Genomic DNA, 12,377 nt, shown 5'->3' on the forward strand with positions numbered 1-12,377 from the left:
ACATCAGCACATACATAGGTTGCATAGGGAGGTATCCAGCGCAGCGTTCCCTTGTTCTATTTTGCGGCAGCAGTCCAGTCATCTACAAGCAGGTGATGATGGCCAAACTACTCTTCCTGTATCAATACTGGGCGTTGTTTTAGGTTACAGCCTCCTTGAAAATATTTGGATTCTAATATGCGACCTTTGCCATACATGGTTTACTTGTACACGAGATCTCTCGACTGATGGAAGTGAATGTGTAGCCGCGGCAGCAGCTAGTGGAACATTGCGAATGTATCCGCCTTGACTTGGCGGCAATCTTGATCAACATCTGGAGGCGGAAGGACTTATATTGGCCAGACTCACCAACCAAGCACGTGTCTGACCACTTGCATTCTACTCTCCATGACTGGTTTCTCTGTTCCGGAAGCGTCCATATAGCAGGGACTCCATCTTCCCAAAACTCCATCCTCTTCTTGTACATCACTGCCCGGTTCCCTCTCCTGGAGCGTGCTCCCAACCAACCGCTTCGATCGACACCGAAGCACAACAGGTCTGTATGCAAGTTCTGTTCCAGCAGCACATCAGATCAACCAGCCCAGCAGCATCTTGGTGACCTGCTGAATTTTTGAGGTGCTGCTCTGGACCTACGCGTGGGGGGCACCTTCCAACCTGCAGCTGCCTTGGTGGTTATTCCATTGATAAGTGCTGGAACAATCGCCCTTCTGCAACTCCTCAATTCCAGCAGGTACTAATTGATTATTCACTGCCTTAGGTCCTTGTCAATCTGCGCCTGGTGCCTTGTAGCAGCTTTTCTTTTCCCCACCAACATCTTGTGCGTGGGTTGAAGTGATCTCTCTCCTTCAACCACTTCCCACCCACCAACCTCGTTCCGCTTCGACGTTGGCAACATCCTTTCACTTCTTCAAGTCGAAAGCATCTGTCACTGGAAGAGGTTTCTTTTCTGCTGGCAACTCAGTCTTACCTTCTGCTTTTCTTTCTGTTCACAGAAACGCCAGACCCGCAGTCTTCCCGCATCTTGTTACGATTGTTCCTTCATCCCCAAGGTCCAACTTGCGAATCGCTTCCTTCACCACCACCTGCCTTTGTTCAGTCACTACCGGCACACACACCTTTGGTCAGGTTCCTGTCACCGTCTGATCTCTTCCAGCCATCTACAGCAGGTAAGTTTTGATTTTTTTTCCCCCCTGTTCACAAATCTTTTCAATTTTTCCCCCACCCATTGTTGTTGCTGCTTGCGATTGCAAGTTCGTGTGCCCTCCTCCTCCCACATTCCTTCACCACACCACCAACACACGTCCACGTCCACTCCCAGGCAACACACGCGCATACAAATCCACAGGTCGGCGCATTCAATCGCGCACTTCCTTTCACGATCCCCAATCCAAATCACCGTCTTACATTTGGCGATTTCTCCCTGGCCCTCCTCTTGCCGATCTCACTTGCAAACACAGCGCACACACATGGTAGAGTGCGCCTTTGCAAGCAACATTTTCTCACCACTGTTTTCTCAGATTGCTTGAACATCCATCGCCAGCCTTGGTATTCTTGTACAGTCTTGATCGTCATCATGTCTACCGAGACCAACACCATCCCTCAACCTCGAAAGGAGGCCGAGGTCCTTCCCCTGCCCGAGTCGCCCGAGGCAACCGACAACACCCCCGTCGTCACCAAGGACACAGTCATTGTTTTCCACAATGCTGCCGACGTTACTCTCAACGTCAAGGGTTCCTTTGGAGCCGTCGAGTACAAGGTTTCTGGCATGAACCTTGCTACTGCCTCCGATGTTCTTCGCGCCATCATCTTTGGCAAGGATGGCAAGTCAGCTACTGACGGCAATGTCGACTTGGACATTGGTGAGGTTCAGCTGAACGCTCTGGAGACCCTCATGCGAATTGCCCATTTCGACTTCGCGAAGGTTCCTGCCGAGGTCAGCTTGGAGGGTCTGTGTGCCGTAACCAACTTGACGTCCAAGTTCCAGAGCACTGGACTGACCATGCCTTGGGCCTCTCAGTGGCTCCGTCCTTTCGCACAGCTTCACAAGGACGATTCCTCCGCTGCCGTCAATCACAAGGCGGCGTTCATCGCGTGGGAGCTCGGAGATGCCAAGCTCCTGCGGAACATGGTCAAGAGCCTCACCATGACTGCGAAGGTTGACGGCGACGGCGACCTGGTGAATGCAGCTGGCACCAAACTTGAGGATTTGGTTCTGCCTGCCGGTATTCTCGGTACGTATCTAACATTGATTCTTGTGAACTTTCCACTGACTCTGGAGGCTTCTTTACAGATGAGATCACTGCCATCCGAACCGAGACGGTCGAGAAGATCCTGACTGCTATCGAAGCTGCATTGGAGGCCGTTAGTGCCCACACCGGTGAGGTCAAGTTCTGCAAGACAGGCGTCGATGCAGAAAAGTGTGAGACGATGATGTTTGGATCTGCTGTCACTCAGCTGCTCTCGGCCGGCCTTTTCCCGGTCCCGAAGGCCGCTCAGTACAAGGAAAGCATCGCTAGCCTCGTAAGCCGCATTGAAGGCGTTGTCTTGCAGCATTGGGAGGGAAGGAACTATGCTCCTCATGCATCTCACAGCGGATGTAACCTGAAGTTCAAAGAGAACACCAAGGCCGCTGTCAAGGGAATGGCAGATCCCCTCAAGGAGGCTCACATCGAGCATCTGAAGAAGCAGTCGGCTGCTTCTGGCGTCAATTCGCACATTGGCGATCACGCTGATGACGACACGGAGGAGGATGCTCCTGCCAGACGCACCAGAGTCACCGATACCATCAGTGGAACTGGCGAGCTGCTGGAGCGCTCCCGAAGCACCTCCCCGAAGAGCGCTGCCTCGAGCAACAAGAACAGTAGCTCCTAGACAGTGGCTGGTCTTGATGAGGAAGATTGACGACTGATGCTGAGTGTACTTGCGTTTTTCTGTGTGTGCGTCGGAGCATGCCCTTGTTGATATAGAGAGACGGACTCATATATGATTGACGGACTGCCTTACCTGTCTTCGCTGCTTGTCGCAGACTGACATGAGAAGATGATAGATGGCAGTTAGAGCATCCTGGAGGCTACCTACATGAGTCGATCTGAGATGAATGAGAACAATGAATCTGATGTGCTGGTCTTCGTCGTTTCGTGATACGTGGTGTAGTTTGTACTGTGACCCAAGCAAGCATCTGCTGCACTAGATCTGGCCTGGCAGTGATGACCCATTCTAGCTACGATGCAAGTTTTCAAATCTGAGCCTGTTCTAGATGCAGGAATCATGATTTTGGGTACTACTAGAGGACCCGAAGAAGCATGGCCGCAGCAAGTAAGTAGAGACGATGGGGCGACGAGGCCATCGTGACGCCACGATGGGCCACGTTTTGCCGGTCTTCACTTCTCGAGGAGGCATCGAAGGGGCTATGTAGAAAGAAATCCATTTAAAAACTATGTACAGACTAGAAGTGGAAGAAATAGGAGGAGGCTGGCTTACGGCAAGACCCAGGTGACGACGCTGTTGGCGGGGATCTTCCCGGTCCACTGCTCACCGCCCTCTGCGGCGGTGGTGTTGAGGGTCATGTAGACGTCGTTGCCAAAGGTGTTCTCGACGACGACGGTGCGGGTGCCGTCCGGGTTGGCGGTGGCGACGGACTGGATGCCGGCGCCGCTATCGCTGTAGGTGTAGCTGCCGGTGCCGGCGAGGACGGTGGCGCCGCGGGGGATGTACTTGGAGTACTGGGCCAGCATGTAGTAGTCGACGGTGAACTCGTAAGTAGGTGTAGACAAGGTGTCGACCACCACTAAACCGCGGCAGGTGTCGCAGCCGCCCAGGTAGGGGCCGTCGTTGGTGTCGGTGCCGAGGGTCCAGGCCAGGGAGCCCTTGGCCCAGTTCTGCAGTGGGCCGACGGTGAAGCTGCTGGCCGTGTGCCAGGGGGTGGACTTGGACGAGGTCCAGCACTCGGTCATGTATTGGGAGGAGTGGGGGTTCTTGGTGTGGAAGTCGGACAGGACAGACCATTGGTTGTTGGTGGCATAGCACTGAGGGGTGTTAGTGCTGAAGGAGGGAGGGGGTGGATGGTGGGGAGTTACGTACGTGCCAGGCGACGGTGTCGACGTAGTCCTGGGCCGTGTCCAGGACCGTCTGGGGGTAGGATGGTTGATCTGGATTGAAAGCAGGAGTCAGCAGGGCCACTCAGTGTGCGGTCGGAGGTGAGCCGCAAGACATGAAAAAAAGGCATACCGGTGTTGTGGTCATAAGCCCAGACGCTGGTCTTGAGCCCGGCCTTCTTGAGGGCGGGCCCGACGTTGTCGCGGATCAGCTTGCCCGACTCGTCGGCGTAGACGTACATGGTCGGCATGCCGGACTGCGAGTTGAGCGGCTCGTTCTGGAGCGTGATGGCGTCGACGGGGGGCGCCCTTCGCCGCGTAGGCCTGCAGGTACTTGACGAAGTACTGGGCGTACTGGTCGACGTAGGCGTGGTCCAGGTTGTTCTGGGTGGTTTTTGTTAGCAGTGATCCTTGAGGAAGCCCAGCGTTTTGGTAACGAGGGCTTGCTTACCTTTTCGGTCCCGCCCATCAGCTTGCGGTCCAGCTGCATCCACGCCGGCGGCGCCCAGGGCGATCCCAAGATGGTCAGCTCCGGCTTCAGCTGCTTCATCTCGGCCAGCATCTCCGCCATGGCGTTCCCGCGGTCCCCGAGCCCGAACTGGGCAAGGTCCTTGTCCTCGACGTTGTCCTCGGTATCGTCGTACGTGTAGGCGGGAGGCGCCGACAGGTCCGAGGCGCCGATGGTGTGCCGCAGCAGCCCGAAGTCGGCGCCCTCGGACGTCATGAGCTCCCGCAGCAGCTTGGCGCGCTGGTCCGCGGGTAAGGCGTTGATGACGGACACGGTCGCGTCCGTCACGGCGGCGCCGAAGCCGGTGATTTGCTGGCGGTGGCCCGCGGGGGTGTCGTCGATGCCGAGCTTCCACTGCGAGGCGCCGCTGGGCGGAGACCCCGCGCCTTTCACGGGGGCGTCAACTGCGCTTAGCTTGTATTTCCCATCCGAGGAGGAGGCGAAGGCCTTGGCGCCGGTGCTGTAGGGCTGTTGGCGGGAGCCTATGGAATGAGATCCGCGGCTGTTGCTGGGCGCAGCGGTGATGCAGACCGCATTGAGGGCCCAGAGGGCTAGGGTGGAGGAGCGCATCTCGGTATTAGCGGCAGCAAGGAGAGTCTGCTGGAGCGAGGCTTGGATTGGCAAGCTGCGTCTTCAGGGACTTGCTGCTGAGAACATGCCGGACTCCATGGCGACGGGACGCAGACGCTATATAAACAACCTAAGCCGCTCGATACGATGCAGGCACAATCCCCCCGCAGGAACTGAAAAGTGAATCGAGGCTAGGGCGCTGTAGTAAGACCTAGGTTAGGCGGATGGATCGGCGAACCCCCTTCACCCTGGCTTCTAATCTCCGCCCGTGGCCCGCGTCTCTCGATGGGGCTTGGGGCGCCAGTAAGCTGGACTGGGAGACAATCAACAAGCATCCTCAAGTTCTACATGCGATCAGTTGCGGATCTAGCGCATTCCACGTCGTACCTCCCCTCCTCAGTAGACAGATGCCATTTGGGGCAGGACTCATATGCTGATGAAGCGCAATGAAGAAGGTGATGATGATGAACCTGTCGAACGGGCCCAACCCGCGCCCATGATGTCAAAACGCCCGCTACCGATCGGCAGAGGCGTCCGCCCGATCGAGGATGCGGCTAGAAGCCACAGGCTACAGGGGGCGAGCCCGTTTAATAATAGCAACCTCAAAGCACCACCAACCCCAACTAGGCAGTTAGCTGAGACAAAGGCATGCATCTCTGCGATCCTAGCCTGGCGTCGTTTCTTTTCTTTTGCTTCTTCTCGACGTGCATGACAACCACACCACTCAATGCTATTTAGAGAGCGCAATCTCCTGCGAATATGCCACAACACACTGATATTCTTGCTATTACTACGTTCACGATCATCAGGCTTGCGACTCTTCTGTTCGTGTTCTATATTAAGCCATGGCAGCGTCGCCGCCAAGAAGCCGAACAAGCCGGAGTTCTTTCTTTTGCCACACAAATGCGAGCATATCTCTTTCTCTTGGGGATGATGACATCCTATGTGCCTGCATGTGTCTTGGAGCACAACATCCAGTGACTTACTTGCAGCCTCACCGTCGGCTGAGGTTTTGGATCGAGGCCTGGGCCGACGTCACGATCGGTGGAATCAAATCGCCAAAGCTAGAAGGCTCATGGTTGGGTCCGGGCTAAGACATGACATTTCCCTTCGATGCTACGACCTTCCGATGGCGAGTGGCTTATATAAGTTATACTGGTCGTCGTTTCTCGGCTTCGGCAGAATAGACAGCTGATTCTCTAGTACTAAGCGTTGGCCTTGCTTGTGAGCATCTAGGCGAGAGGCCATACACGATCTGTTTGGTTTCCACTACATGAGTTGCAGCCATGAAAAATACCTATCAGCTGGGCCTACGGAGGTATATGCGAAAGGCTTGCTAGGCAAGAAGCAAACGACACCACACATCATATCTAAGTAGTTATTGACTCCAACTACTCTGTGGTCCAGCATTCTGTGCCTCTTGGATAAGACGGTAAGGGAAGCCTTTCCAATCGTACGCGTGCTATCGTCAAACAAACTCTCCGTCATTTAGTGTAATGAGACGCTTTTTGCTTCTTTTAAGGCAATAATCTTATAAAGCAACGGCTCGAATCTTACGTTATACACCGCAGACCCCCACAAGTCCATCATCCTAGCGGCACCCGTTTCGGGAACAACATGCCCGGGATGTGGTTCAGCGTCCGGTTCATGAGGCCAACGTGCTGTACGACGGAGATACTCCTTACGGGGGCTGGTTCTGTTTGTCCAGGTAGCTTGCTAGTTCTCTTGCTTCCCTCGCGGTAGAATGTGAATACAGCCCTCTGTGGCCTACTACTTGCTTGATGATCATAGTTGCTCAGTTTCAGGTCTATGGCAGAGGCTAGCTCCCTGACACCCGAATGCGGCCAAGATTGGAAACCCAGTTGTTGACGAGCGCTTTGCCCCGGCATACATAGGCTGCGACGATGCAGCAGAATGCATCATCTGGATCTGGTCGTTAATAAGGTACACCCAGGCAAGCTACGTAGGCAGAGAAGAGGCACATTTATACTAGTTATAACATGATTCGTAACACAGGGCCAAATTTCTTCGCGATTAGCATCTTGCGAAGGCCACTTGCCAGATTGAAGAATTTGGTGGATAGTACCATTGCGGATATCCCGCCGTACTAGCTTGACTCGGCTGGGCAGCACTTGCGGGCGAAGATATCGATGCCGAGGGAGGTAGGAGGCAGGCAGACGCGCCACCACATGGACCACGTTGTTTCCTTGACATTGAAGCTGTTCCACCTTGTTGTCGTAGATGGCGTTGCTCTTCAGGGGCAGATGGCCCCCCTGAACTAAGCGTGTAGTATAAGGCTGGCGTGACGATATAGATCCCAGGCGCCAGCGGCACGCGTATGTCGAGGACAACCCTTATGGTGGAGTTTTCCAGAGTCGCGACCATGTATGCGGTTTGGCTCCCTGTGATGACACGTATGGAGGTTGCTTCAGAAAATGGGGACACGGAGAACCCGGCTTGGACTCAACTTCTCGGCTTGCTTTATTGTGCATGTCGTGACGAGGACGGGCTGATCAGGTCTGCTGTTATATACAGAAGAGATACGTGGTACGTTATAGGCCTGGAAGTCAATGAGATTTAGATGCCGACAGATGAGGTAAGACAGAGCCGTCTTGGTGCTGGAGGGCGAATACCGCATGTATGTATGTATGTACATGAACCCCAAAGCTTCCGCACATCTTGAAATACAACAAAGCCATGTACAAGTAGTTATTATCAGCTTTGAAGATCATGTTGCTAGCAGGCTTCCATTTTTCATGCATGATGGCAAACTATGGACGTCTGCAGGAAAGCAAAACCCCACGATAGCAAACGTTTGCTCCTTTAGGTTCGCTTAGGTTTTGAAGACCAAATGGGATTTGAAGGAGAATAATCGAGGCAGACTTCGCGACGAGAACTTCTCGAAAAGTCGAAAGGGGTTGGTGCTCTTTGGAGTAGTCTGATTATCTCATATACAATAAGCTCTATGTGTCTCCCGTACAACGTGAATTGCCATCTGTAGTCCTATTATCCTTCACCACGGCGTCCTTACGGAGAGGCAAAAACGTTTCCTTGTCAGGCTCTATATGGAGGGATTCAATAAAGGTGGTTCCTTGAAGAGAGATGTCCTTCTTCCAGCTGCGTGTGAATGTCATCTGCAAGTGCTGAACAACATTTTGAGCTCTTCCCCCCACAGGGGGTCAGTTTGCCATTCGAGAACCGTCGACTTGGTTTCCCTCTTGGGACACTTGACTTGTAAAAAGGGGTCGGCGATGCAGAGTTTCTGTTCCATGCCCACCTGGTTGCTGCTATCAGCCTGTGTTTCCCTTCTTAAGCAATTCCCCCACCCAGCCAACTACCATACAAAACACGAAGCCAGTCTCTTGACCACTGGCCGATATCCCCAAGAGCCGCCAAGATGGTCTCTTCCAAGAGCTCCAGGACCAAACACAAGGGCAAAGGCGTGCGCAAAGCCCTCCGTACTGCCGCCATCGCCACCCCCGCCATCCAAGGCCATCAGTTCGTTACCGACAACACCACCTGCCACGTTGCCGAAAAACAGCATGACCGCGACGATGCCCGCTCCAAGAACAATATGAGACCTTCGGGCAAGCAGCTCTCCACCACGGCCGTCAACATCAAGCGCCGCGAGGACTACGCCAACATGGACCCGGCCTCCAAGGACCGGGAGCGGACCCGCGTCAAGCGCAGCCGCGCCGGCAAGATGGCCCGGGATAGCCTGCCCGACACCGCCTGGGCCGAGCTGGGCCGCCGCGCGCAGGCCGACGTCGCCGACGCCATTGCCGATGAGATTCGCTTCAAGTAGTACGTATTACTGGGGTCTCCCTTTCGTTTTGTCCCTTCGCCAGGAGTGTTGGGATGGGGCTTTTCTCCCAGAATCAGACTGAAGCAAGGAGCAAATACTAACCCCTGTCCTCCTTTTCGTTCCAGTGCCGCCACCACTCCTGGCCCCAGCTCTAGAACCGCTGCCGAGTACGCCGTGCAGAAGGTCTTCGCCGACAAGCTTCACCTGTTCTTCCCCAAGGAGGAGAGACATAACCAGAACGAGAAGGAGTGCTGCGCAGACGATGTTGACGCAATGGATGTGGATTCAAACAAAGATGCGGAAGAGGATGTTGGTGACACCGAGAGAGCGGATGACTGGGTTCCCTCGGAGCTCACGCGTGGCTGGCAGGGGATTGTGGGTGATGGCATCCAGTCTAAGAAGTGAATCCGCGGGGAGAAGTGGACAGACAGTATTGGACAACGATAGAATGCTTGGTGTCTTTGGCCGAGGACTATGCGAGCTTTGGATACTTCATTTGGTGGTGTTTGGCACGATCTTTGCGGGAAAGGCCATGGTGTTGCATTGCTTTGTGCGACATGACAGGACGCTGGTTTTTCAGAGCTTTGCGTCCGAGGAAACGAAAAGGATCGCTGCAGTTGTCTGCTTGTTCCCTCCACTGGGTGACATAGCTTGCCAAAAGAGATCTTGATCATCACAACACGGTCCTGCTCCTAGCAAGCTTCTTTTATTCAAGCACGTAACTGAGATAGACTCCTGTGAGGAGTGAGCTCGATCGACTTGTAGGGCCAGAGGGCGGTTTGCTGATTGCGGTTCACGCCGGGACATTCCTTGCTGGTGGTGGGGCAGCCCCAGGGAGCCGCAGTTGGAGCCGACATCCATCCCCTCCACACCACCCAAGATGAGGAAACCGGTTTGGAAGCTTGACCAAAAGGTGAAAAACATCCAACAGGGAAATGGAAAACAATTCTAGCTCCCATTACCTGGCATCCAATGGGGGAGAAAAAAAGGACAAAAAGAAAGGGCCCATCCGGAATTCGAATCCGGGTCACGTGCATTCAAGAACAAACCCAAAGCACGTATACTGCCACTATACTAATGGGCCTTGGTCAAAGTCCTGGTCGATGGTGGATAGAATTTTGGATCGTATCTTACTATATGGATAGTTAGTTGCATATGGTGGGGGCAGAGTGGCGGCCGTGGTGGCGTCCCCAATTGGGGGGCTTGGGGCTGAAGCGCTTCGAGTGAGACATCAAAACCGCGATACCTACATACCCAATGCCTTGGATGATGTCCCAGGTGGTAACCATATCCGTTCTGCGACGAGGAATCTCAGGTGTCAACTCACTTGAGCAATATCCAAAGTTTCCTGGTCTAAATACTTGTTCCTATGTATTTGCAGCTTGCAGCGCTGGAGCTCGTACTGGGATTGCTACAAACCTGGATTGAACATATGCGAACCCCATCCTGCAACTTCTGGAAACAGACCGGCTGTGAGGTTTTGACGATGGTTGGATATTCAGAGAGCTTGGAAATACTCGTTCAGGTATGCCGTCCATATATAGTAGTCTGTTTGCCTCCTGGCATTGTGACAGGAAAGGGACAACCGTTGTTCGTGATTCCGAACCTGGGCAGACGCTAGCTTACTAGGAAGGCCAGCCTGTTGCAGTCTGGGGATTGCTTGTAGCAAACAATATCTTGCTCGTCTTACGTGAAGATGCTGGACGCCCAGCTTGCAGGCCGTTTGGAAGAGGTTTCCTGGCTGCGGCACGGGAAATGCCCCCCCCCTGGCTCGGCCGTTGAGCTGACCCTCGCTGGGGCTCATGGCCCAGGAGATGTTTTGTTTGCATGCTCAACCAGGCTGATGAGCAATATCCATCTCGTAATGGGGTCTCAGGCCGTGGGGGCTCACTGGGTTTCGCATCACATCATTTCACCCTCCTAGGGTACCATCTTCCATACCATGCCATACCAAAGATGAGCCGGCACCTTTTACTTGATAAGATCGTACCCGGTTTGGTAGCTGTGAGCTATGTTGTTGAGTTCGAAAGGACAACGACAAGAAAGCCTTCGCGTTGGTGCCGTTGCTTCTGCCTCGTGTGGAGGGCGTTTCGGAAGAGTACATAACGGGGGTGATCGAGTAGCCACAGGAGACGGACCCAGTAGGCTGCCCTCCTCCCTCTCCCCTGAGGCGAGATCATAACATGATGTTGATCTCCTGGTCACCGAGATCCCCTATCTCGAGGTGAAGCTGACTGATAGGAGGAGAAGGATCATAAGAATCCCAACACGCTTTTCAGCGCCCCCCCATGCTATCCACAACAGGCATCGCTTCCCACTCTAGGCCCGACAGCCCTTCCTAAGATGGGCTCGGGTTGCATGTTAGTGGCGTGGTCATGCTGGAAGTCCTAGATAATGCTTACAGCTCGGTATGTGTAATGCGTTGATCACGGTGAAAGCGTCTTCTCCGGTGGATATTGGGAGCATTTTGCCCCCTGCCTTCACGACGCGGTCTGCATTTTTACTTTCCAAAGACTATGCGAGATGTATTTGCATCCATCGTCGACCTCTTTGCTAGAAACGCATGTAGAGGAGAGGGTGATATCCACAGAGAGAACGAATGCCTATTTGTTGATCGGATATTTACCAGGAGCCGTACAAAACGAAGCAAAAGGCGTACAACCGCTGCAATCACCAGCACCATATATCAGATAAGAGCATATTCACGTTGCTAATCTATACCGTAGATCCTTATCCTAGTATTGATCCGTGGTGGTATCACATGCCTGCCAAGAAGCCACCGGGGGCACAACCACGTCAGCCCAAGGTCATCGGGCTGCAGGCCTGTTTGCGCAACGACATCAAAACAACACAGCGATCCAGCTAGCGGTGGAGTTGCCCTTAGTTCGATACATAGTTAGTCCACGCGTAAAAAGGAGAGTGGAACCACACTAGGAACTCCGAAGAGGCCCGTTCGGGCGCCTTCTGTCGGGAAAACCACATCCCCGCACTTGAAGGAGGGCCTCGGAGCGTGGTGATAGGCTCAGGTCTCTGCCACCGGGCTACATGAGCGAACGAACTCTCAGCGTGGCAGCGATAGTGGGATGTTGTGATACACTGGCTCTATGTACTGAGCGAACACCACATCCAATCCGCGCTTGCCGCACCCCCGAACTTCCCCTCTTTCTTGTGTGTGTGTGTGTGTGTGTGTGTGTGTGTCAGCCCTGAGCCGGGTGGTGTCTGATGTTTTGATGTTGGGAGGCAAGAAAGAGGGGGAGAACGCAGGAGGGAAGAGGGTGGTGGGGAGGAAGGGGGTCCTCGATGGCGGTATATATAAGGGCCCAGCGTTGCCAGAAGGGTTCTCAAAAGATATTCCTTTTTTCTAAGACAACACAAGTGACTTTTCTTATCAGAACTACTA

General features: G+C 53.9%; 3 protein-coding genes across 3 annotated transcripts; 2 read left to right on the top strand and 1 right to left on the bottom strand.

Annotated features, from left to right (window-relative positions):
* Positions 1 to 1,573: 1,573 nt before the first annotated feature.
* On the top strand, positions 1,574 to 2,871 carry PG986_004801 (uncharacterized protein; the record flags this gene model as incomplete). Its single annotated transcript, XM_066841023.1, has 2 exons — positions 1,574 to 2,231; positions 2,291 to 2,871. The coding sequence occupies 2 exons, from the start codon at positions 1,574 to 1,576 to the stop codon at positions 2,869 to 2,871; spliced, it is 1,239 nt and encodes a 412-aa protein (XP_066703650.1).
* Positions 2,872 to 3,476: 605 nt separating this feature from the next.
* On the bottom strand, positions 3,477 to 5,172 carry PG986_004802 (glucan endo-1-6-glucosidase BGN16.3; the record flags this gene model as incomplete). Its single annotated transcript, XM_066841024.1, has 5 exons — positions 3,477 to 4,025; positions 4,081 to 4,148; positions 4,228 to 4,403; positions 4,450 to 4,478; positions 4,546 to 5,172. The coding sequence occupies 5 exons, from the start codon at positions 5,170 to 5,172 to the stop codon at positions 3,477 to 3,479; spliced, it is 1,449 nt and encodes a 482-aa protein (XP_066703651.1).
* Positions 5,173 to 8,569: 3,397 nt separating this feature from the next.
* PG986_004803 (uncharacterized protein) lies at positions 8,570 to 9,382 on the top strand (the record flags this gene model as incomplete). Its single annotated transcript, XM_066841025.1, has 2 exons — positions 8,570 to 8,976; positions 9,103 to 9,382. The coding sequence occupies 2 exons, from the start codon at positions 8,570 to 8,572 to the stop codon at positions 9,380 to 9,382; spliced, it is 687 nt and encodes a 228-aa protein (XP_066703652.1).
* Between the last annotated feature and the right edge of the window lie 2,995 nt (positions 9,383 to 12,377).

Source organism: Apiospora aurea (genome assembly GCF_038362705.1).
Source record: "Apiospora aurea strain CBS 24483 chromosome Unknown utg000003l_segment0_segment0, whole genome shotgun sequence".
Classification (NCBI taxonomy): Eukaryota; Fungi; Ascomycota; class Sordariomycetes; order Amphisphaeriales; family Apiosporaceae; genus Apiospora; species Apiospora aurea.